This window comes from Neomonachus schauinslandi, chromosome 6 (assembly GCF_002201575.2).
Source record: "Neomonachus schauinslandi chromosome 6, ASM220157v2, whole genome shotgun sequence".
Taxonomy (NCBI): domain Eukaryota; kingdom Metazoa; phylum Chordata; class Mammalia; order Carnivora; family Phocidae; genus Neomonachus; species Neomonachus schauinslandi.
This window is the reverse complement of record NC_058408.1, coordinates 112,822,865-112,848,049: the sequence shown is the minus strand read 5'-3', so window position 1 is coordinate 112,848,049 and position 25,185 is coordinate 112,822,865. Positions and strand designations below refer to the sequence as shown.

Genomic DNA, 25,185 nt, shown 5'->3' with positions numbered 1-25,185 from the left:
TACTCTTCAGAATGAAAGGTCTGATTTCAAAGCTGTATCACCAACCCTTCCTCCAACTTTACCGGGTTTGATAAATAATAAACCATTGCCATGGGTGCTGTTTCTTTAGTTTCCTCTGGTGAACTGGAAGTACGAGTTACGCTGTGGGCCAGTCAGAATGTGGTCCTTGATTTTTAGACCCTGTTTCTAATGACACCTGGGTAATCACCCAGTTCCCTTTCTAGTTTGGCCAGCCATGGACTCCTGCTTTTCACTGCAAGTACTCACCCCCATTATAGCTGCCAGCGCTGTGTTGGGAGACCCAGTTAACCTCCTCCCGAACACTAGTAATGCTAATAGCAACACAGGCTAACAGCTAGTGCTGTAGGACTTCAGGACAGAAAAAAATCATAATTTGCTTTTCTCCGTTCCTGGAATAAAATTTTTGGTCCTCCTAGTTTCTATCCTTGTGCCCCCATCCAATCCCAGCTGGTCCAACTCACCTTTAGCCTTCTCTGCCATACTATCCATCCCACAGAAAAGAAGGAAAGGTGTGGTTTTGGAAAAAGTGAAAATATTCAGACTGCAAATAAGATCCTTCTTGTTTCATTTTGGTTTAAAACACTTTAAGCTTTCCTGGTTTTCTTGTATGTGTGTGTGTATTACATGTTATTTGGCTTTACTGAACGACTTTGTCTTCAAGTTCTGTATTTTTGAAATACAGGAGGCATTCAGAAATGCTACATTTTCCCCCTTTTAGAACTTTGAGGTATAACATGTGGGGTCTGTCCTAACTCGAGGTAGTCAGTGTCACATCAAGTATATGCCACATGACTTTGTCCCTCGCTCGCCCCAGTTGTGCTGATATCTCATATGGATCCACTGGATTTACAATACAGTGGAGAGCCATTATACTCTTTTTTTTTTTTTTTTTTAAGATTTTATTTATCTACTTGACAGAGAGAGACACAGCGAGAGAGGGAACACAAGCAGGGGGTGTGGGAGAGGGAGAAGCAGGCTTCCCGCCGAGCAGGGAGCCCGATGTGGGGCTCGATCCCAGGACCCTGGGATCATGACCTGAGTGGAAGGCAGACGCTTAACGACTGAGCCACCCAGGCGCCCCGAGCCATCATACTCTTAATATCCAATAGAATGTGGGTAAGAATTTTAGGTGACAGTATATTCTTAGTAATTACCTTTGGTTTCCAGTCCCATAAGAAGGAAAGCAAGTAGCTTTCCCTTAGGTATGGGTGAACTGTACTGGGGCTCATTTTGTCTCAAGTATTGGTACGGTACAGAGTAGTTTATTTATGGCTCTACTTGGAGAGTTTTTTCCAGACCAACAGTTTAAATAACCCTGTGTTAGTGTGTCTGCCTGCTTCCAGAAGTAAAAACATTTGTGTATCACTGATTAATTAGAAAGCTGAAAGGAAAACCTGTTTTTTCTTTAGTCCAGCAGTATCATGTGCGTTGGTTCCTGGGTCCCCCTCTGCCCCCACCTTCATCTGCTCCAGGGCTCATCCCCCTAACTCTTCTGCTCCTGCATCTCAGTTCACTGGAATCCTTCAGTGGCTCCTAGCCTGCCGAAAAGGCTGGTATGAAAGGTAATTGATCTAACTGCTTCTCTTCTAACTTGCAGCTGAGCTCTCTGACTGGGTGTGACTCGGAAAGAAAATTTCACTTTACAAACAAGAATTCCTGGGTTCTATCCAGCAGAAACATGTTTTTTTGCTATACATGTACAGTTTCTGACTCATCATTCTGGACTTCTGCAGTAAAAAAACATTTTGTTTACAGCGTTTTGTACAAGGAGGAGTCCGGTTTCTAATTACCCTCAGTGTCTAGAATAATAGGACGCTCTCAGATTTGTGAATGTTACTGTTTCAAGCTGTTTTTAGTTTCCCACTGAAGGCATTAGTTTAAAGCACTGGATAAGGGAAAATAACTTTTCGCCTCCCTTAAGAAAGCAAGGAGAGTGGTACCTACACTGGTGAGCATAGTATAATGTATAGAATTGTCCAGTTACTCTGGTGTGATACGCCTGAAACTAAGGTAATTTTTTTTTTTTTAAAGAAAGCAAGGGAAATTAAAATAACTTAGCAACTACTTCCACAGGCTCTAAAAGAGCAATGAAAAAAGTGCTTTGTGTGTAATAGAAATACTAATTCTTTTTTATGGTAGTCACCATACATTACATCATTAGTTTTTGATGTAGTGTTCCATGATTCATTGTTTGTGCATAACACCCAGTGCTCCATTCAATATGTGCCCTCCTTAATACCCATCACCGGGCTATCCCATCCCCCCACCGCCAAAACCTTCAGTTTGTTTCTCAGAGTCCATAGTCTCTCATGGTTCGTCTCCCCCTCCGATTTTCCCCCTTCATTTTTCCCTTCCTACTATCTTCTTTTTTCTTTTAACATAATATATTATTTTTTTCAGAGGTACAGATCTGTGATTCATCAGTCTTGCACAATTCACAGCGCTCACCATAGCACATACCCTCCCCAGTGTCTATCACCCAGCCACCCCATCCCCCCCCACCACTCCAGCAACCCTCAGTTTGTTTCCTGAGATTAAGAATTCCTCCTATCAGTGAGGTCATATGATACATGTCTTTCTCTAATTGACTTACTTTGCTAAGCATAACACCCTCTGGTTCCATCCACGTCGTTGCAAATAGCAAGATTTCTCTCCCTTTTTTTTTTTTTTTGATGGCTGCATAGTATTCCGTTGTATATATATATATATACCACATCTTCTTTATCCATTCATCTGTTGATGGACATCTTGGCTCTTTCCATAGTTTGGCTATTGTGGACATAGAGACACTAATTCTTAATAGCAGACTATTTTTACTACCTTCATAAATTTATCTTGAGAAGTAATGAAATTGAATTTTATTGTTTGTTTAAGCTACTATCAGTTTAGACTTTTTTAAAACCTAAATTTCTTTATCTGCCACTACTCGGTAATACTTAGAGGGAAAATGGCTGAGATGGAAGCTATGGCCATGCGCAGCAGTGTCCTGCGCCCCCCAGGTAAGCAGGTACACGCCACGGCAGCTGCTGCTGAGCTGGGTTCACTTGGTTATGCTGAGCTGGGTTCACTTGGTTAGGAAGTGCCCGTCCCTGCACCCGGCCCAGGTCCCTGGCCTAGCTCGGTTTCTACTCGGTTACATGGTAACATTTTTATTGATTTTAAAAACACATTGTAGTGTTTGAGCAAAATTTTTTGTTTTAAAGAAATAAATGTTTGGTCTTAATATTACTTACAGGTTTATTTTGCTTTTTCCTGGAGTACTTTTTAGGACCTGGTACTTCTGCCTCTTACTACTTTCTAGCCCTTTCATAATATAAGCAGATAATTCTGGTGAATTGTTTAGAACTTACAGGCATGTCAGAATTTTAGTGACCATGGCTTTTCTGTCTTAACACCTTAGTCAAGAAATATTCATATATTTATTCACCACGTATTTGAGCGCCTAATACTTGCATGCTATTTTCTATGTTAGGTACCAAGAATTAAAGCAATGAACAAAATAAAAGTCTGCCCTCATGGTGCTAGCTTCCCAGGTGGGGAAGCCAAGATGGTAAATAAATATATAAAGTCAGTGGTAAAACATTTAAATAAGGCAGAGGGGACTAGAGAGTGGGGATGAGGAAGGTGCTTTTTTAAATTTTTTTTGTTTTTTTGAAATGTTTTTATTGTTATGTTAATCACCATATATTATATCATTAGTTTTTGATGTAGCGTTCCATGATTCAGTGTTTGTGCATAACACCCAGTGCTCCATGCAGAATGTGCCCTCTTTAATACCCATCACCAGGCTAACCCATCCTCCCACCCCCCCTCCCCTCTAGAACCCTCAGTTTTGTTTTTCAGAGTCCATAGTCTCATGGTTCGTCTCCCCCTCTGATTTCCCCCCTTCATTCTTCCCATCCTGCTAGGGTGCTTTTTTTTAAATAACGTGGTCAGGAGGGGCCTCTTGGAGTGAAGAAAGTTTTAATAGAGGCCTGAATAAAACAAGGAAGCAAACTCTATAGCAACAGGTAGCCTCTAGATCTTTAAAAAAAACTGTCATTTCTCATCTAAAATTTCACTAAGACATAAATTTGTTCTAGGATAATCTGAGAACCCATTATATGTAAGATCTATTTCTAAGAGCTCATTTTTCTAAATTTAATCTTTTTTTTTTTTTAAGATTTTATTTATTTATTTGACAGAGAAGGAACATAAGCAGGGGGGAGTGGGAGAGAGAGAAGCAGGGAGCCCGATGGAGGGCTCGATCCCAGGATCCTGGGACCATGACCTGAGCCGAAGGCAGACGCTTAACGACTGAGCCACCTAGGCGCCCCTCATTTTATTTTTCTAATAGGCCAAAGAAATATATTCAGCTTTAGAATTTGCTCTTTATGATTGTATATACAACAGGTAAAATTCTCTTAAGATGTATCATTTGTGTTTAGATAGATGTTTTCTGAAATATATAAGAAGCCAACTTTTAAAAATGACTAGGGAAGTTTTCTCAAACTGCCAGTTTATGAGATACTGTATATTTCTATCTGAAAAGGTTTTATTCCCAAAATTCTTTAAGAGATGTCCCTGAGGCCCCCCATTACTGTAACTCTCAGTGGAGGTTGTACCCAGGTTCATTCAGGAATCCTTCATCGCTCACAAACACACCCAGTGCCACGGAGCCCCAGTAGTATGCAAACATCAGCCTCACTCTGGCCTTCTTCCTTGGGGTTGAGAAGCAATGAGCTACAGAGGATGAAAGGTGGCTTCACACTGCAAAACTCGGGAGGTTGAGTGACCAGGACCCCCAAAACCAAAGTAGTGGGCATACTCACTTTCAGCGTCCCCTCTACCAAACACCTAATCACTCCCAAGTACAGGGACAGTAAGACACAGATGCCTGTCACTTGGCCTCCTTCCATCCTTGCAGAAAGAGCAGCTGCTCATCTCTTGGTTGACAGGCTAGCAGTGGATGAAGGGAGGAAGAGATAAGGATCTCTGGGTACACTTGTCTGAAGCCAGAACCTCTAGACATCTGATACCAAGTTGACTCTGTTGACTAACCATTTGCTCATATTTATATGCTATCAGAAAGGAAAATTTTTTTAACTCCCTGCTACCAAATCACCTAAGCCAAAAAATAAAAGAAAAAAAGCCTTCACTGAGTTAGTTGCCCTCCTAAAAGCATAAAAAACATTCATTTGAAGGTAGTTTTTGTCTTGTGAAGTCATAGTTCCTGCTGTATCCCACTGGGTTGTAAGTCCCTCAAGGACAGGACTGTGGCTCATCTCTTCATCTCCAGGAACCCTGCCTGATGCTCTTATCTGCTCCTACCAGAACGCAAAAACTGCACTCCCACGCCAATCTTTTTCTCTTAACTATCAGAATACTTAAAAATCAAATTCAGGACTCATCCTGTAGTCTAATTAGCAGATTTTCCTTGACTTTGTATCACAAGCTACTTTAAGTGTTCTTGGAAGTAACCAGGGTGTAAGATGCAAAAAGTGTGGACATTTCAATTTCTAGCACTTTTTCTTTTAACCAGCCGGCAGGGTGTTCTAAATACATCCCCTTCTTTCTCACGCCCCACAGGTATCCGTTACAGCACCGATGTGAGTGTGGATGAAGTGAAGGCTCTGGCTTCTTTGATGACATACAAGTGTGCAGTGGTTGGTAAGGGACCCCCCTGTTGCTGCCTGATAACGCTTTAGGGAAATAGGTGCTTATATCATTTTTTAGTCAGTCTTAATTAAGGTTTAGTCCTTTTAATGGAAAACTTTTTATAGGAACTAATTGGATTTTCTTCAAGTGTGGATCTTTTTTTAAATCCCTTTCCATGCTCTTGTAGGTAAGACCAAATCATAGTAGAAGGAAAATAAATACATTTTCTCTTTCAGAAGTAGTAAAGCACAGTGATTAAATAGGCATCGGAACTTGCCTAGCCCTGTAATTCCTGTGCCACTAGAATTTTAGTTCAACTACATTTTAGAAGAGCTCAATGTGAGTTTATTTCTTGAATTTTCTGAAATTAAAGCTTAAAGTGTCATATTTGAATCATTGTAATTTTGCATGGTGCTTTCTGCCTCTTGAATTTTTTTGTCCTTTGTATGGAATAACAATTTGCAGCCTTCTCTTTCAGATGTGCCATTTGGGGGTGCCAAGGCTGGTGTTAAGATCAATCCCAAGAACTATACTGTAAGTATCAAACTAACATTTATGCACTTGGGGCACTAACAAAGGACTTGAAATTACAGGGTTTCTGTGTCCCCCATACCAGTGGGATTAATGGCCCCTATTGTTTTTTAAAGGAATGGAAAAACAAGTAAATAATTAACTCATTGAGTTTGGTGCCATATAAAGGTCACCTGCTTAACATCAAAGTCCTTTTTCATTTTTACACTTGGTTAAAAGGTAATTAATACCTTCATATTCTTAGGCATTTATATCTATGTTATATATTGTACAATATAAATATAAAATGCTTATATACATTTAACATGTTACCATGATCTGAGATTGTTTTTTAAAGATTCTATTTAGAGAGAGATTGGGAGAACGACTGGGGGGAGGGGCAGAGGGAGAAGCAGACTCTGTGCTGAGCAGGGAGCCCAACATGGGACCCTGGGATCATGCCCCAGCCTAAGGCAGCTGCTTAACCAACTTGAGCCACCCAGGTGCCCTGATCTCATTTTTTTATGTTGGGATCTCAAGGTCTAGTGACAAATACCTTAATTCAGTAAAAATCTTGTTTAGCCTATCAATTCCAAGTTAATTTAAGCTAGCTGTTATATACCACAGGGATTGCTCAGAGGGTCCTGTATTAATACAAAGAGAGCAGACACTGGGATTTGAGCCCTAGTTGTACTGTCTGTTATTTGTGTAACCTAATTTCTGATCCGTAATTTTCTTATCTTCAAAATGGAAATGCCTGCTTTATGAGTTGTAAGGATTACACAAGAAGATATATGAAAATGTCCTATAAATAGAAAATATGATGCAGCTATTATCTCTACCAGTGGCTTTCTATCAAAAACATTTGTTTCATTGTTTTGTTTTCATTTTTTTTCCTTTATAGGATAATGAATTGGAAAAGATCACAAGGAGGTTTACCATGGAGCTGGCGAAGAAGGGCTTTATTGGTACGTGTTACCTTGTAGGCTTGTGCATAGAGTAGGAACATCTGAAAAGCAATTGTCTTAAGTTAAACTCCTGTTTTTATCTATATGTACCTGGGTAGAATTGCCCCTTTACTTTGAGAAACTGGGTTCTGTTGTAACTATGGTGGACGCACATGGGCCTGTTTTTGATACACGTCTCTAATAGGTTCAGCTTCTCAGTATGCATTGTGGACACTGGGGGATCGCTTCCACCTCGTCTCCTCGTACAATCCCTATTGTGATGCCCAGAAAGATTTTAGGAACTAAATAATTCCTGTATTATAAATGTTTTTTAAATGTGTAAAAAATCACTTTTACAATAATAATCCTGTTGTGAAACCAGTGAGAGATCTGATGCCTTTTGGAATTAGAGCCTAAAGCAGGCTGCCCCTTCAAAGAGTGAGCAGAGGCTGGGAGGGGAGGGGGGCTCACACTATGGCTCACTCCGCCATCCATCACTGGCTGGTTTTGAGGATTCCCGGGGCTCCTGAGATTTGTCACGAGGCCCTTTGGCCAAACACTAGATTTCTGAGGGTGCTGATCTTCATGGGCTTGATGTTTTTGTATGGTACTGTCATCTGCGTCATAATGTCCTTTCTGCTATGATATATGAATATTCATCATTTAATCTTTAATTTTTCAAGCAAATTAAGTCTGTATTTCTTTTGTTGTTCTAGAAGGATTCTAATTTGTTCTAATAACATAAAAGTATTTAACAGAATGTTTGCCCTTGTAACATAAAGAAGACTGACTAAAGTAAGAAAGAAAAATCTACTTTTTCTGTTTTCCTGCCCCTGTGTTTTTCTTCCCCAACATTGTCCCCACGGTTGACAAGTTCCTATGAACTTAAGATATCCTTACTTTGAAATTTGCCCTCTTCTTAGGAAAAAAAGAGCATAAAATAAACTAATACGGAAATAAATATAAGTAACTCGAGAACTTTACCAGATTTGGTCTGTCGTTCCTCATTTAAAAGGCATTTGGATTCTTGGCATGCCTCCTCCTCAGCACTGCTGTGGACTTGTCCTGTCACTGAGCAGGGGAAGCACTGGGGAGGGGACTGCCTTCCTGACTGAAAGAGATTTGGTGACGTGCAGTCATGTGCAGCCTGTTGACAGCCTTCATGATTTTTATATCATATTTCCTCTAAGCTTAAATCGCAACGTGTTTCAGTCTTTAGTGGTTTCAGACTTTATTCAGTAGTATTTACTGCCCATATCTAAACTGTAACCAGCTTCATTTTCTCTATATTGACCAGTACCTTAGCATTCCAAAGGTTAAAAGAGATTGGTCGAAACAATGAAGGCTTAAAATATAGCAATTTGACTTCTTTTCTGAAGCAAAAAGCCTCATTGACTCACAATACAGCTAACCTGACACCTGGGCTCAGAAAGCTTTGTAGCATCTGGGGGAGGAATTCTCTCTCTCCCTCCAGGGCACAGAACTGGTCCTAGCAAACCTCTGCAACGGAAGTCATTTCTCCCTTATTTTGGTTGGGACTTCTCTTTTCCACAGTTTCAGAGTGTGAGTTCCACCTGGTTCTGAGTCCTGGCCCTGTCACATGGTATGCGTTTCAGTTTCTGCAAAGAAGTCAGCTGGGCCTTTGATAGGGATTGCGGTGGCTCTGCAGACCAGTCTGGCCAGTGCTCCAGTCCCTGAACACTGAATGTCCTTCCATTTGTTTCCTCTCCTGTCATTTCCTTCAGTGATGGGCTGTAGTTTTCAGCGCTTCTGTTAGTTTATTCATAAGTACTTTTTTTTTTAATGCTATTCTAAGGGATATTGGTTTGTAACATTCTTTTCGTGTGAGGCCCTTGATAGAGAATAAATACTGGCCTCAGAGAATGAGATAGGAAGTGTTCTTTCCTCTTGTCTTGTTTTTTAAGTTTGTGAAAGGTTGGTGTTCATTCTATTGCGTGAGTTTAGATATCACCTTTGTAAACTGTAAAGTTCCCTTAACAGTAACCAGTGTGTCTGTCTCTTTAATTCCTCCGGATCTTCATGCACCAAAATTGGCTTTCCAGCTCCACCCTGTGCTCGTGTTCTGTTAAAGCAGCTCCGCTCTTTAGCCACTTTTTCCTCTTTTTTATACTATTGTGGGATGGAGTGATTCTCTGTTAGGTATTTGAGAATTTGTCTGTAATTCAGGATTTACCTCTAATCCGAGCATTCCTAGATTTTGTGTGGAGTAGAAAACTCACAAGCCTAATAATATTTCGGCTTTGGGTAGGGATAGCTGTCTCACCTCAGGCTATCTAGATGAATTGAGGTTTCTGAGAAGCAATTGTACAAATTGTATCTCAAACTTGCCCCTTGCCAGTAGCCCCTCTCCAATAGCCCTTCTCCAGTTGGAATTGTGATTTGACACAAGCTTCCTTGACACTTGATTATTACTAAAAAAAACTTCTGTAGATTCCTCTAGAAGGATTCAGAAGCAATTTGTCATATATACCTTGAGAGAAAAGCAATATGGTGAAAGAAATCTTTAAAGAACATCCTTGAAGTCTGTTGCTCTCAAGGAATGGACATTGTGAGCAAATGGAAATAGTAGAGCCCTTTTGTTAGGATGAGGCTAGGATGGGGCATTAGTCCTTCCAAGGAGGAAATTATATGGGGCGAGAGTGGTTTGGGGGAGTCAGACTTCATGTGATTTAGAAGCCACCTAAGGGAAGGGGTGCTCAGACACAGGAGTATGACAGATTGGCTGGGGGGCGGGGCAAGAGTGTGAAAGCAAGCTTGACCATTTCCAAGTTATCTTAGACCAGTTATGTATCTATTGCTTCACAGCCTGCTCAGAGAAACACATCACCTTGGACCTGGGCCCCAAAAGTGTAGGAAAATATTAAAACATACCTTGTTCTGGGCGTCTGGGTGGCTCAGTCGGTTAAGCATCTGCCTTTGGCTCAGGTCATGATCCCAGGGTCCTGGGATCGAGTCCCATGTCGGGCTCCCTGCTCCGCGGGGAGTCTGCTTCTCCCTGCTTGTGCTCATTCTCTCTCACTAAAGTATAAATAAATAAAATCTTTTATAAAATAAAATAAGACATACCTTGTTCAGTTGGCTAAAAAGTAAAAAATACAGAACTCAAGTACAGCCCTTAGAAAGAACTTTATTTGGAAGACTTCATTGCTGAAGCATTTTTAAAGTTGTGTTTTCCTATTTATAAAGGTAATAAGGGGCGCCTGGTGGCTCAGTCATTAAGCGTCTGCCTTCGGCTCAGGTCGTGATCCCAGGGTCCTGGGATCGAGCCCCGCGTCGGGCTCCCTGCTCCGCGGGAAGCCTGCTTCTCCCTCTGCCACTCCCCCTGCTTGTGTTCCCTCTCTCGCTGTGTCTCTCTCTTCAAATAAATAAATAAAATCTTAAAAAAAATAAAATAAAATAAATAAAAATAAAAATAAAGGTAATGAGTTTGTCTTAGGCAGCTGAAACAATATAGAAAGTTATAAAAAGGCCGAAATGGAAACATAGCGAGCAAGTGTGAGGTATCCATAGCCTTCCAAACTTCTGCACAGGTACTGTATATACACATGGAAATAGATGCATAGATAATATACAGGGATCTAGCTATAGAGAAAGAGAATTTTATGTAAATGGGAACACACTCTACGTGCTATACAAAACCTCCCTTTTTTCCATACAGTTGTTTTGGTGAGGATTACAAGCTTTTTAATGGTTGCATAGTATTTCTTCATGTAGATACAGCATATTTTCTTTAATTGACCCACTAAATGACTAAGTTGTTTTGATTCTTGCTGTTCCGCTAGGCATGTTTCTGTGTCTCCCTCCCTTGGCAGATTCGAGTGGGCATCGTGTCCCACATTTCTACCTGAGATCTCAGTGTGGCCCTCGGATTGGCGCTGTCGCTGGCCTTTGTTGCTGCCTGTGGACTAACTTATTATCCTCAGACTTTCTAATTCGCTGTGATCTGAGGAATTGAAAGCCGAGGCCTAAAGCTTTATGTACATTGAGTAAGCTTTGAGTAACAGGTCCAAGCACGGGTGAAAGTATCATGGGGCTTAACGCAACTGCTTCAGCAATGTGTGCTTTTCCTTTTCCTACTTGGTGGGGAGGGCTTACACCCCCAATAAGCGGTATGTTTCTGTGCTGTCTCATGCAAGGCGCTCCCCAACCACAACAGTCGTCCCTATGTAGGGCAAGATGGTACTGTTCTCTCGAATTGCAGTTCAAGGAACTGAGGTCAAAAGGAATACACTGATTTGCTTCTGCCCATGTAGTCAACAAGTCCAATAGAGTGGCTTACATGTGTTATGCAGAGCTAACTTCCAAACACAGAGCAAGGAAACACCAGAGGGAGAAATTACCATGTAACGTTGAGTGTGTATAGATTTTGTAGTGAAACGTTTAACGAGTATTTCTATGACTTCAAGTAGTTACCCAGATGAAATCCAAAGTTTTCTAACCACGGTAGCTTTGTTATTGTAGAAAATTACAAGGATCTATGTGTTTGAGATGAGTGGATCTTAAAAGCTGATGTGATGCCCTTTTCCTTGTGCCCCCAGGTCCTGGCATTGATGTGCCTGCCCCAGACATGAGTACGGGCGAGCGGGAGATGTCCTGGATTGCTGATACCTACGCCAGCACCATAGGGCACTATGTGAGTACCCACCAAAAGCCTGGACGGCCTCATTTGCTCTCTACAAAAAATAACAAGCTGATTGTATGTGGACAGAGAGAATTCACTGGGTTCTTCTCCCCTTTAATCATATCTTTATTTGCATATTATTTTACTTCTATCTCTCTCATCATAAACCATAAATGTAGTAAACATGGACTGAGCTTTCACTTACGTGCCGCCCCGTCCTGAAAGCTGGGGATAGGACCTCAGAAATGATCACCTACTAGGCAGGGCAGGACATGGTGCAAGACACTAGAAGGGAAATAAAGAAGCATTCAATTCTGACTTCGCTCAAAGAGCTTTCATTTAAAGAGGAATTAGGACACATAAGCAGATAAGGTATGGAGATGGGGTAATACAAGGATGGAGTTCCATCTCTGAAAGAAGGCTTCCTGGTTGAGGTATCTGGGCTAGACCTGGAAAATGGGTAGAGTTTAAACATGGAGATGAGGGACGGCGAGGGTAGGAGGAGAAACAGTAGAGCTCAGATTGTCTGGAGATGAGGCCTATTTCAAAGCGTAATAGAAGAGTGAAGAAGTAGGTGAACCAAGACACAAATACTCAAGCCCTAGTTTTTTGTTTTGTTGACTAGTGAGAGGGGAGGCTCTGGTGCTGACCTCTCTTACGGGAGGCTAAGCTGGTGGTGTTAGGCTTCACTGGAGCCCAGGGGCCATGGGGGCTGGGGAGAAGCGGTGGCACATGACAGAGACTCCGCAGGACTGGAGTGGATGTGTGTTAGCAAGGAAAAGAACCGGAGGACTTGAGTCTGGAGGACCGAGCAGAAGTAGTGCCGCTAATATAGAACACAAGAAGGAAAGCTCACTTCCCACTCTTGAAATGGATGGAACCTTGAAAAACATTTAAGGGGTAGGAAGAGAAAGGGAGTTGAAAAGACATGCATTAAAAAAATATATATATGGAGTGCCTCTGCCAAACAAGCAAGGTATTCAGTGCAGTTGGGATAAATGGGAGCAGGGGGAGTTCTGATGGGGGGACAAGGCGTAACCGGGCCTGGCCAAGCCTTCACAGGTGAGATCAGAAAAGGCCTCCTTGAAGGAATAAGCTTCTGGTCTGTACTTTGAATGAAGAGTAGGATCACCTGGGGAAGGGGCAGGGGTGCGAGTATTGGAGGCAGAAGGACCACTAGGTAAAGTTCTGGAGTGCAGAAGAGGTAAACTTGAGACTGAGGGAAGACTGGTAGCCAGAGTGGAAAGCAAGATAGAGCTGAAGAGAGGCCAGTTAGGGGAAGGTCAGACCAGATCATCACCCTGTGACTGACAGCGAAGACTTTGGTCTTTGTCCTGAAAACAGAAGGAAGCTGGTGGAGTGCTAACTGGAAGCAGGTGTGAGGCATTTTGAGCGTCACTCTCTGCAGCAGAGAATGGGAATGTTGGGGGCAGGCTACCATACAGAAGCCTAGAAGAGAGGGGATACTGGCCTGCCCTAGAGCTGGAGAGAAATGGCCAGATTGAAGAGTGATTTAGAGGGAAGGCAATCAGTTGCAGAAGAACAAGGAGTGCAGGGCTCCATGTGGTGATGTTGAGGGAGGGGTTTCTGGTAAGAGGCAAGTTCCGCAATTAGATAACCTGTGGGGCCACAGTTGGAGCCAGGCTGCAAGGAGGTGTTGAGGGAGGGAAACAGGGCATGAAGAGGAGTCTTCACTGAGAAAAATGGCACTGGACAGCAGAGCAAGAACTTGAAAGGTGGCTGTTACTCAAAGAGAAAGATTGTTGTTGATGATGATGTTGGCAAGTTGACTGGCTGCGGGCCCCAGATTCATCCATGCAAGAGACGATGCAAGAAAGATACAGGAGAGGTAGCAGAGTCTTCCAAGGTAATACAGGCCTCATGAATTGTCCTTTAAAGGGCCCTAGTGGAGGGGCGCCTGGGTGGCGCATTCAGTTAAGCATCTGACTCTTGGTGTTGGCTCAGGTCATGATCTCAGGGCCCTTGAGATCAAGCCCCGCATCATGCTCCAGGCTTGGTGCAGAGTCTGCCTGAGATTCTCTCTCTCCCCCGCCCTCTGTTTCTATCTCTCTCTCACTCTCACAAATAAAGAAATAAAACCTTTTTTTAAAAGGTAGGGGGAGGCCCTAGTGGAAAGATGAGCCTTGGAGAAGAGGAGAACTATTCCCACCCCCCCACCCCCGCCCCCCCCCCCCCCGCCCCCCCCCCCCCCCCCCCCACAGAGAAGGAAGGGGGCTGCAGCAAGTAGTGGAGGAACTCCCACATTGGTCTGAGGTCCTGAGTGGGTGCAGTCTGTGGCTGGGGGCGGGAGCCTGGATTTAGAACTGACTCCCTCACACACCAGCTCCGTGACCTGTGGCAGGTGCCTTGAGCTCTCTGTGCCTCCGTCTCCTCATATGTAAGATGACAATAGTAATCACAGCCAATGAGGATTAATTGAATAGTAATATAATGCATTTAGAATAGTACCCACTCCTTAGTAAAACACACAAAACAATAAATTTTTTTTTTTTAAAGATTTATTTATTTATTTGAGAGAGCGAGAATGAGAGAGAGAGAGTACATGAGAGGGGGGAGGGTTAGAGGGAGAAGCAGGCTCCTCGCCGAGCAGGGAGCCCGATGCGGGACTCGATCCCGGGACTCCAGGATCATGACCTGAGCCGAAGGCAGTCGTTTAACCAACTGAGCCACCCAGGCGCCCCAACAATAAATATTTATTAATAATTTTATCAGATAAATTGCATAAATTCCCTGAAATAAAACAAGAGCAGTATGAGATGCTTCAAAGAATTTTGGTTTTAACTGCCCAAAATGAGCTTTTTCCATGTCACCTTTTGATATTAAATGAGCTCTGGATATAGTCTCCCGCTCTTCTTAAGCAAGACACTAGACTGCATAGTGCAGAGTAGTAGGCAGTGTATTCGTTATTCATAGCTTATTCCCAGTGGGGCCACAAAAGAAAGTGTTGTGAGGCGCTGCCACCTAAACCTTGGCAGAAGACCTCCCTTCTTCTTAAAGTGATAGGAAATCCACAATCAAGGCCTAAGGTAAGGAAGCCACTGTTTTTCTTACTTACTTTCCAGATGTCAACCTAAACATGCCTCAACTTTTGTCTAATCCTACCCAGAAGCGCAGGCCTTGGCGGGAGGGCGTGCGGTCGCTGGGCTGCTGGGACAGTGAGGTGTGCTGGGAAGCCCGGCAGCAGGCACCCGGCCCGACCTCAGGCAGGACTGCTAGCGGCTCCAGGATTCACATTTGCACTGTGGGAAAGCATTTGGCACTAGGTTCATAATTCTGTGTTTGCAGTGTTAATTATTCATGAAGGGGAACTGTGGGAAAACTACTAATTTCTTAGATCACTTTACCGGACTGCTTTCTTTTGTTTCGTTTTTTTTTAACTCTTTCTTTTTGTTGGCGATTTAGACCCAATGCAATTCTAAGTTGCCTCTGTAAAAATAGTTAAACAATACTTACAGATAAAGACCAGGTTACTTTTTAACTCACCCAGCTACAACATCTGTTGGGGGTAGGGACTATAGTGTGAAGTAAAGCATTCCATCTTGCTTTCCATGGGTGGCAGATGCCCCGAAAGTTTATTAAATAGTCCGTACTTTATCCACGAATTTAAAACGCTTCCTTCTTTTTATGTCGATTTCCTATTTATAAGAGGACCATATAGTTTCTCCTGTCCCACTGATCAGTCTTTGCTTCTGCACCGTTCTGGTTGCTACAGTTTATGGTATATTTGGTATTCCTTGGAAAGGAAGCTCTCCCAGGCCCTTTGTTTTTTCTAATGATAGTTGTTTCTGAATAGAGAGGAGAGGGAGAAACAGACTCCCCGCTAAGCAGGGAGCCCGATGTGGGGCTCGATCCCAGGACCCTGAGATCATGACCTGAGCCAAAGGCAGATGCTTAACCGACTGAGCCACCCAGGCGCCCCATGAAAATATAGTCTATTTTAGTATATATTTTCTGGGAACAGAAATCTGAAGAAGTGAGTCTTATCCCTGTTGGTGAAAGTGTACCCATAAGCACACATACAGTCCTCATGAGCAAATTAGTTAAACAAAAATGTGAGGTTTTAACTTTTTCTTGTAGGATATTAATGCCCATGCCTGTGTTACCGGTAAGCCCATCAGTCAGGGCGGAATCCACGGGCGGATCTCTGCTACTGGCCGGGGAGTCTTCCATGGGATTGAAAATTTCATCAATGAAGCTTCTTACATGAGTATTTTAGGAATGACACCAGGGTTTGGAGATAAAACATTCGTTGTTCAGGTAAAAATGTTTGCTCTCTTAAAGAATAACTTATATACATAAAGTAAGTTAGTTTTTCAGTGTTTTTAGATTTGCAGTTTTTAAAATGTCATTCGTTTAAATCTCTTAAGTGTTAGAGTGTTTCCAGAGTAGTACATGCTTTAATCTTTGAATTTTGGTATGATTCATGTGACTAGAACCACTTGAAGTATCTTGCAGATACATATGAAACCATCACCAACTTCTTTTGGTCAGTATTTAAATTGAAATTGTTTTCAGAAGGGGAGAAGTTTGCACAATGATCCAGATTTCAACTTTTAGGAAGAATTTGCTTGGTGTTTGGTTATTTTACTGAGTTGAATCTAAATTAAGTTGAATGCTACTTTAAAGTAGAATTCTTATTCCTCCCAATTAGTGACTTTAGTGTTTTTACAACCATAAGACATCTGGTCATCAGGGGCTGAGGGGTGGTGTGACTGATGCCATTTCTTTATAAGCCAACAAGGCTACACCAAACTAAACTTCTTCAGGACTCACTATCACAGATAACAGAGGATTGGGTTCCACATTCTTAAAGAGAAATTGATTGCTGAAGAGAAGCCACTTAGTATATTGTTTCTTGTGGCAAAATGATAATAGAATGTGTCTTGGTCAGAATATGACTCTTACCATCTGTACTGAAACTTTGGCTTTTGTGTCATGTGTAATTGTTCTTTATAGGGATTTGGTAATGTAGGCCTGCACTCTATGAGATATTTACATCGTTTTGGTGCTAAATGTGTTGGTGTTGGTGAATCTGATGGGAGCATATGGAATCCAGATGGTATTGACCCAAAGGAACTGGAAGACTTCAAATTGGTATGTTAATCTAATATCTGAAGTCTGACTACCCTGAATATTGAAAGTTGAAATAAGTCTTATTAAAATCTATTTCCATTGTTTACTTTTTAAAATGTAACCCAAAGAGCTCTTAATAGATGTGTCATCATATCATGGGCGCTAATCATAAACATTGAAACTGTTGTGGTGCAGCCATTAATTCTGACTTCTCAATCAATTATAGCAACATGGATCAATCCTGGGCTTCCCCAAGGCAAAGCCCTATGAAGGGAGCATCTTGGAAGCTGACTGTGACATCCTGATCCCTGCTGCTAGTGAAAAGCAGCTGACCAAGTCCAATGCACCCAGAGTCAAAGCCAAGGTGAGAGCTTGATGGAACGGGGGCCTTACCACCGTGGAATGATCCTGAGGGTCGTAGAAAAGCTCTTAATTGGCTTTCCTCTTTTTTTTTTTTTTTAACTGCTTTATTGGGCTATAATTCGCATACCATACAATTCACCCAAGTGTAAAATTTGATGCCTTTTTGTATATACACAGAGCTGTGCAGCCATTTATCAGCACGGGTTTCCTCTTAAACCAAACTTCCAAAAAGCAGTTAGGGCAATAGAAAGGTGAAAAATAGTTTTATACACTTTATTTATAGAACGAAATAATTCTTTTTTTTTCTTTTTTTTTTTTTTTAAGATTTTATTTATTTATTTGAGAGAGAGAATGAGAGACAGCACAAGAGGGAAGAGGGTCAGAGGGAGAAGCAGACCCCCCGCTGAGCAGGGAGCCCGATGCGGGACTCGATCCCGGGACTCCAGGATCATGACCTGAGCCGAAGGCAGTTGCTTAACCAACTGAGCCACCCAGGCGCCCCGAACGAAATAATTCTTATTAATTAAATTTAAACTGGAGTTCTGCCCACACACACATACCTCTTGCACCCAGTGGAGGGATTCGATGGCGTTGCCGGCATTTCTGTATGTCCTGACTCTCTTTCAGATCATTGCCGAGGGTGCCAATGGGCCGACAACTCCAGAGGCTGATAAGATCTTCCTGGAGAGGAACATTATGGTGATTCCTGTAAGTCATCTGTGTTGGCCAGGTTTTATATGCACTTGGAATCCTAACTGTCTTCTGCGACAAACTGGGGAGACAAAAGGATCATCTTTAATTTCCCAAGCTGTAGTGAATTTTCATCTTTATTTTGCTTTTAAGAAAATAAAGTAGAAGTCTGGTTAGTGTAAAAAGCCTGTCAATTTCCACTTTGACCTGAACATTTTCTTCCAACTCTAGGCTCTTTCTTGAATATGTATTTAGCCTGCTTAAGAATCCAATTATATAAATAATGTATGTTGTGCTAGAAATATGAATTCTAACTTAAACTCTAAGCTTTTCTATAATTTCTAACCTTGTGCGTTTCAAATGTCCCTCTCTGCTTTATTCAGGAAGATAATAGGAAGAATGTGTGCAAAGGTTATCAGTGGGTGAGCATGGGGTCTATATCAAAAGATTATTTGCAAGTGGAAATGAATGTGGATTTGTGATACGTTTAAAGTTTTACCAAAAGCACTTAAGAAATTCAGTTTAAGTGAGACAGACTGCCCTTAGATAGTAGAAGGAATGCTGATCTTCTGGTGAGGCACACTGTGGACAATCCGGTGGTTAGTGGACAAGCAGTTCTGTCTAAAGACTTTTTTGGTGAAGACGCTCTAACCAAAGTTGATCAAATGCTTGTTAGTTAATAAACAAAAAAAGTTATTTTTTTTTTCAAAATGGAAAAAACCTCAAGTGAATTGGAAAGGGTGTTTGTTAAATTTCAGTGTGAAATTCCTGATACAATCTAAGATATATTTGGGAAGTTTAAAGCTTAATCTGCCTTGATATTAAAATGGAGCTCTGATGGTCATTGAAGGCATTTATTAAAACCATCTTGTCATTTCTTTGGTGTCTTCCCTGTCACATTTTTGTGTATAGGATCTCTACTTGAATGCTGGAGGAGTGACAGTATCTTACTTCGAGTGGCTGAAGAATCTAAATCATGTCAGCTATGGCCGTTTGACCTTCAAATATGAAAGGGATTCTAACTACCACTTGCTCAGTGAGTTCTGATGACCTTGTTCACCAAAAATAATCTTTGGGGCCAGTAAAAGGCTGGAAAAAAGCTTATACTTAAAAAGGACTAATTTCCTTTTTGTAATCCCAGAGAATTTAATCTCAAGATAGGAAATTATATTATTGTCTCATGAGTCTTAGGACCAAAAATATATGATTTCTTTATGGGTAGTCAACTTATTAACTCTCAGATATATTTCTATTCAGATGTTCACCTAACATAATCTGCAAGTTAGTAAATAGAAAGAGTATCCTTTTAAACCAGGAACTACTATTGGTACTCATCCATTCCGATCTCTAGTTGCTCTTAGTTAAGGCCTTAATAGTGTCAAGAATTTTTGGAGTCTTCTGATGAGAATGCGGTTTTTCTTTGACTAGAGTAGGCTCCAGAGTTAACGGTGCAGTTTCGTCCAGCTGAAGTAAGACCAAGACCTCCAGCTGAGCTTCACTCAGCCCACTCTGAGAATCTGGGTGAAGTGTTCCATCCATTTCCGTTTCTTTTTCCCTCAGCATTTTCTTTTTAACAGAGCCAAGGAAAAACCCTGGTAATGGGTGTTATGGAAACAGAGCACTGACCTAAATTCGCATTTATATAGGAATTTGGCAGAGTTCTAAATGATTAACCCATTATGGCATTAGTGTTGAAGGCTTCCCCCCCCACCCCCAGAGAGAGAGGGAGAGAGGGAGGGAGCAAAGGGGGGGAGGGCAGAGAGAGAGGGAGAAGCAGACTCCCCAATGAGCAGGAAGTCACCCATGGGGCTCCATCCCAGGACTCCGGGATCATGACCTGAGCCAAAGACAGACACTTTACCGACCGAGCCACCCAAGTACCCCAAAGGCTGCTGCTTTTTTTTTTTTAAGATTTTATTTATTTGACAGAGAGACTGCCAGAGAGGGAACACAAGCAGGGGGGAGCGGGAGAGGGAGAAGCAGGCTTCCCGCAGAGCAGGGATCCTGCCCAATGCGGGGCTCAATCCCAGGACCCAGGATCATGACCTGAGCCGAAGGCAGACGCTCAATGACTTGAGCTATGCGGGTGCCCCGCCCCTAAGGCTTCTAAACTCTGTAGTTGTTTCTGGGTTATGGATATAGTTTGAAACTACTTTTGGTTTTACTTGTTTTTTCCCCCCTACTAGCAGTATTTTAACTTCACCTCTTGGCTTTCTGCAGTGTCTGTTCAAGAGAGCTTGGAAAGAAAATTTGGGAAGCATGGTGGCACTATTCCCGTTGTACCCACAGCAGAGTTCCAAGACAGGATATCGGTGAGTGTGCCGTGATAGGGCCGCACTCTGCACACACAGCCCACTCTTCTATAGACCCAGGCCGATGGCCTGGGGTGACGGGTGGTCAGCAGCGTGAACGTGTGATGACAGGATCTGTGTGTGCTTTTGTTACATGCTAAACGTGGAGTCAGAATTTTAGTTTAAAATAATTAACGGTTAAAATACTCCACAGTTCTTCTGGTCTTGATACTTCCGTAATGCAGATGACTCAACAGGTGATTCTAACATAATTTTGAAGAATTACTATGTATTCTAAAGCTTCAGAGAAATAGAAAGAAAGGAAAAGTAAACATCAGGGGCGCCTGGCTGGCTCAGTCAGAAGAACATGCGACTCTTGATCTCCCGGTCGTGAGTTCGAGCCCCACGTTGGGCGTGGGGGTTACTTAAAAATAAATTTAATTCCGTAAACTTTAAAAAAAAAATAGCTTTACACAAAACAGAAACAGAAGAAAATGTGAACTTGAACTACATGAAGAATTGAAATTGCTATGTGGACATGAACAAGCATGAAAGGAAGCAGGTAGAAAAGGTAACTGAGTGAATTAGCTGTTGGCGGGACAGAGTAAGAGCGCTCATGTCACAAAGAGAATGTCTTCTGCAGTAAATGGCAGAGACGTGAAAAACAAAGTCATAGGAAATAGGCCTAGAAAAGGAAATGCTCAATCTCGCTGTTAAAGAAATACAAATTAAAATAAGGTTTCTTTAATGTGTTAAACTAGGAAAAACCATTAATGGATCTTATATGTACTGTGTCTGTGGTGAAATAGTGTACCTTTATTTTGAGGACGAGGCAGATTGGTGCAGGTCCTTGGAAAATTTGAAGCTCTGTGACCGCTTCCCTGCCCATGGACACGATCATAACATCCCCTCTGGGAATTTATCCAGTTTATCTTGAGAAAATTATTCTAAAGGAGAGGAATGGCTCCATGCATGATGATGTCATTGGAACAGTGCTTGCAGTCAGGTGTTTAAATTAGGTTTGCTTTAACAGTCTACATGCACATGGCCGGGAAATGGCTAACTTACCATAAATATGTCTTTGTATGAAATACTGAGTCATGGAGAGTAATGTAAGACTAGATTGCGACATGGGGGGAAATTAGGCTTTTGTTTTGAAGAAGAGAAGGTGCTTGGCCACTCTGGGTATTAATCATTGCCCTAAATGAACCTTCATCTTTCCCAGAGCCGTGTGTATGTTAGTTCTGGTCCCTCTGTCTGCAGTGCCCTGACCCGCTCCCTGCTTACGCGTCCCAGCCCTGGAGGTCCCGCTGTGTGCCGGAATTGCACACACCCTTCCATCCCACGTGTCCCCGCGCTGCCAGGACTTGCTACTGCCCTTAGATGGGCTTCCTGCTGCTCCCTGCGGCCGCCTGTGTCCCGGCGCAGGCCTGGCGCACAGCTGACGACTGAAACCTGGAGAGGGAGTGCACAAAGAGGACCGCCACTTACGAAGGCAGCCACGACAACTTGCTTTTTATCCTTTTTTAAATAATCATTGCCCAGTGTGTTGGTCTCCCAATTTCCACATGCTTTCAGGGGTTCAAATGTTGGGCTTCATTGCTATTTCTCACCTCTGACTGACTGACTTATTGTAGGAGTCTTGTAGTGTCAGTTTAAAAAACGGGGTTTTTTTTCCAGCTCCTTCCCTCTAGTTCTCCCTTTCCCAGCCATGCTCTGGCCCTGCCAGGACCTACATCGTTGACCACCCCACCCCACCCCCTGGCTTTTCACTGCCCCCCATCACCCCCGATGTCCTCAGTCCTCTCTTTGTCTGACTGAAACTCCACGCTCCCTCATTAAGTCACTCCCTCTTCTGGTTTTGCCTCCGCATACCCCCTTGCTAACACCTGAACCCTGAAGAAACCCGAGTCTGCTCCCTTCACACCTGTCCCCTGTGAGCTGGAGGACCTGCCTGCTGCTTCATCCTGACCCAAACCTCAAGTCCGTGGCCGGTGCTGCCTGGCAGTTCTGCCTCTCCCCGTTCCACTTTCTCGTTTTCTCTCTTCCCCCACACTCCAGCACATGGCCCAGGATCTATCCACGGGGGGGGGGGGGGGGCGGAGGACTTCCCCAGCCTCCAGCTCCTGGCGCCTGCGCCCTGTCTCTTGTCATGTCTCCTCTGGTTCCAGAGCGGCTCTGGGTGCCTCCATCTAAGCCCAGTGGCCTGTTTTTGCCCCCGCAAAATGCGCTGCTTGAGCACTTCTTCTCCCGCATCAGCAGTCATTCCTGTCAGTGTGCTGAATGCAGGTTTGTTTTTGTAGGGTTTTTGTTTTGTTCTGTTTTGACAGAGAGAGAGACAGCAAGAGAGGGAACACAAGCAGGGGGAGTGGGAGAGGGAGAAGCAGGCTTCCCACGGAGCAAGGAGCTTGATGCGGGGCTCGATCCCAGGACCCCGGGATCATGACCTGAGCCGAAGGCAGACGCCCAAAGACTGAGCCACCCAGGAGCCCCTGAATGCAGTTTTTAAAAAAATCAGTCTCCTTAAGACATCCTTAAGAGTTGTGTATACTCTGTCTCCAGTTCTCCTAATGCTCACCTTCGCCGACGCCCACCACTCCAACCAAAACCGTTCTTGTCCAGATACACACCTTCCAAAGTGATGAGAATGCTAACTAGATGAGGGTCAGCATAGACCCCCTTGCTTGGTGACCCAGTTTTAAGTTTTCATGTGGCATAGCAGAATTTGTATTTGATAGCTAGGTAGGACATATTAGAATGGGGGCGATTGTTAATTGTCCTAAAATTTTAGAAAGCATTCCAAAAACAAACTAGTTAGAGGAATCTATTGAAACAAACTGACTTACGGAAATAATTGGCTTGGGAAGGAGATGAGCTGACTTGGTGGTCGAAGGCCCTGGGTTATAGCCCAGCTCTAAAAATAGCTGTCGGTGACGGTGGCCAGCTTCTCTGGTCATCGGCTCCCTCGGTGCAACGAGGGGATAATGAGGAGCTGCTGAGTTGCGTCCAGCTTTCCACATTGGTGGCACTGCTGAACACACAGCCAGGATCCTACCGCAGAGCTACTATTGAAGATGGCCAGACTCCTTTCGGGGCCCCGTGCGGTGTCTCTGTTACAGTAGAACGTGCTTCTGTGGTCCGTCTGCTCTCAGAGGGGTGACCCGTGCTGGACTCCTACTCGCCCCCATGTTTCTTGATCCCAGCTTTTCTGTGTGCGTTGTTTAACCATGATCTTATTTCATGAGTGTCTGTTTGCTGTCAAATGTAATGAAAACCAAACTGTGATTAAAACAACTGTTTAAATAGCTATCAAGATATCTACAGAAATTAAATGTATCTTTACCAAAAGACAAAACAGTTCTGTCTGGCTGTATGTTGATTGAAGAATCCTTTGTGCTCTTATAAATGCAGTGTGTCTGTGTGTGGTTTTGTTCAACTTCTGTTCTTTTTCCTCTCAGGGTGCCTCCGAGAAAGACATCGTACACTCTGGCTTAGCTTACACCATGGAGCGCTCTGCCAGGGTATGTGTGCAGATGCTCTTTGCATTTCTGCTCCTGACACAAAGTCCCGCTCAGCCGTGTCCTCTCAGCGGCCAGGTTGTGTGTGCGGTGGTACCAAATAGCAGTCTGTTCACATGTTCTTCATGAATGTGTAGCAAAATGCATGCTTTCTCAGGCTCAGATGATGGGCAGTGTTTTCAGGGTCTTCAGTATGTTTACCAGGCTTTTGGAAATAAATAATAATAGCAGGTTAGGCGGGAGTGATGTTTGGCGGCTCGCTAAATACCAGTGAGTCCGCCAAACTGGATTGCCCTTCAGTACACCACTGTGGCTGTAGGAAACTGCCTCACTAGAGAATCTGGTGTAAGTAAAAGGTTTTTTGACCACTTGGTCCTTATTTCAAGACCTTAAACACAATTTGAGTCCAGTTTTCCTGATTTCTTCTTGAGTTCAGATTCTGTCCACGTGGCTTTAAGTTGAAATCGCATAAGCAGACATTAATGGTGGTGCTTGCTGTTGATTTTTTTAGTGAGATATCATTGACATGCTATAAATTCACCCTTTTAAAGTATACAGTCTACAACCTTAAGTATCTTCACAAGACTATGTAGCCATCACCACTCCAGAACATTTTCAGCACCCCATTCTTAGTTCTGTAGAATTATCACCAAGTGTGACAGCGAGCTCACTCCAGATAAGAGGATGTCTGAAGGACAGAGGAATAGTTCATATTTGAGAGCATCTTCTTACTGCCGCCTAGTCAGTACATGCATGTATTAGTTCCGGAGAATTCATCCTTCCCGACGGGGTTCAGTGGCCAAGTCCTGCACTGACCCGGGGGCGGGTTCACCTGCACCGAGCCTGTGTGTGCCGTGAACACATGGCCCAGTTGCTTGGGTCGGGGTTGTCTTCACTGTGTTTTCTCCTGCCTTTCAGCAAATCATGCGCACGGCCATGAAGTACAACCTGGGTTTGGATCTGAGAACGGCCGCCTATGTCAACGCCATTGAGAAAGTCTTCAAGGTGTACAATGAAGCTGGTGTGACCTTCACATAGACGGAGTGTGGCTGACCTCTTCACTGCCCTCTTCACTGCCCTCTTCCCCTCTTCATCTGCAGACTCTTCACAAGTTTACATGTAACCACAGAAATCTCTCTCTCTCTCTCAACTTACTAGATAATGGACATCATTGGCAACAAGTCAGTCCAAATCAGCCCCTTTGAGAAAAAAGAAATTAAGGTTAGGGGATCATGTACAAGCTGATGAACATGAAAGTAGAAATTACCTATGCCAGAGAGAGCCACTGGGGTATTTTGCCGTTAAATGAAAGGCTCTTCCGTCTGTCTGTGCTGCTTTGTTCCGTGGCCGCTTCGAGTGCGGTCAGAGCTGGGGCCAGGAACACCCCTGTTGCCCAGGAGCAGCCAGCTGCTGACCGCTTCGGCTCTGGACGAGTCTGAGACACGCTCTAAGGCTGACACCTCTGAGCAGCA

General features: G+C 43.2%; 1 protein-coding gene across 1 annotated transcript in view; it reads left to right on the top strand.

Moving 5' to 3' along the window:
- The window catches only part of GLUD1 (glutamate dehydrogenase 1), a 36,133-nt gene extending 11,192 nt beyond the window's left edge, over positions 1-24,941 (top strand). Inside the window, exons 2-13 of the mRNA XM_021700220.1 lie at positions 5,590-5,670; positions 6,137-6,192; positions 7,073-7,136; positions 11,675-11,769; positions 15,856-16,035; positions 16,735-16,872; positions 17,078-17,215; positions 17,842-17,922; positions 18,817-18,940; positions 20,125-20,216; positions 23,654-23,716; positions 24,632-24,941. Coding sequence (XP_021555895.1) covers positions 5,590-5,670; positions 6,137-6,192; positions 7,073-7,136; positions 11,675-11,769; positions 15,856-16,035; positions 16,735-16,872; positions 17,078-17,215; positions 17,842-17,922; positions 18,817-18,940; positions 20,125-20,216; positions 23,654-23,716; positions 24,632-24,751 — 1,232 coding nt within the window. The 3' untranslated portion in view covers positions 24,752-24,941. The remainder of the gene's footprint in view (positions 1-5,589; positions 5,671-6,136; positions 6,193-7,072; positions 7,137-11,674; positions 11,770-15,855; positions 16,036-16,734; positions 16,873-17,077; positions 17,216-17,841; positions 17,923-18,816; positions 18,941-20,124; positions 20,217-23,653; positions 23,717-24,631) is intronic.
- Positions 24,942-25,185: the final 244 nt, after the last annotated feature.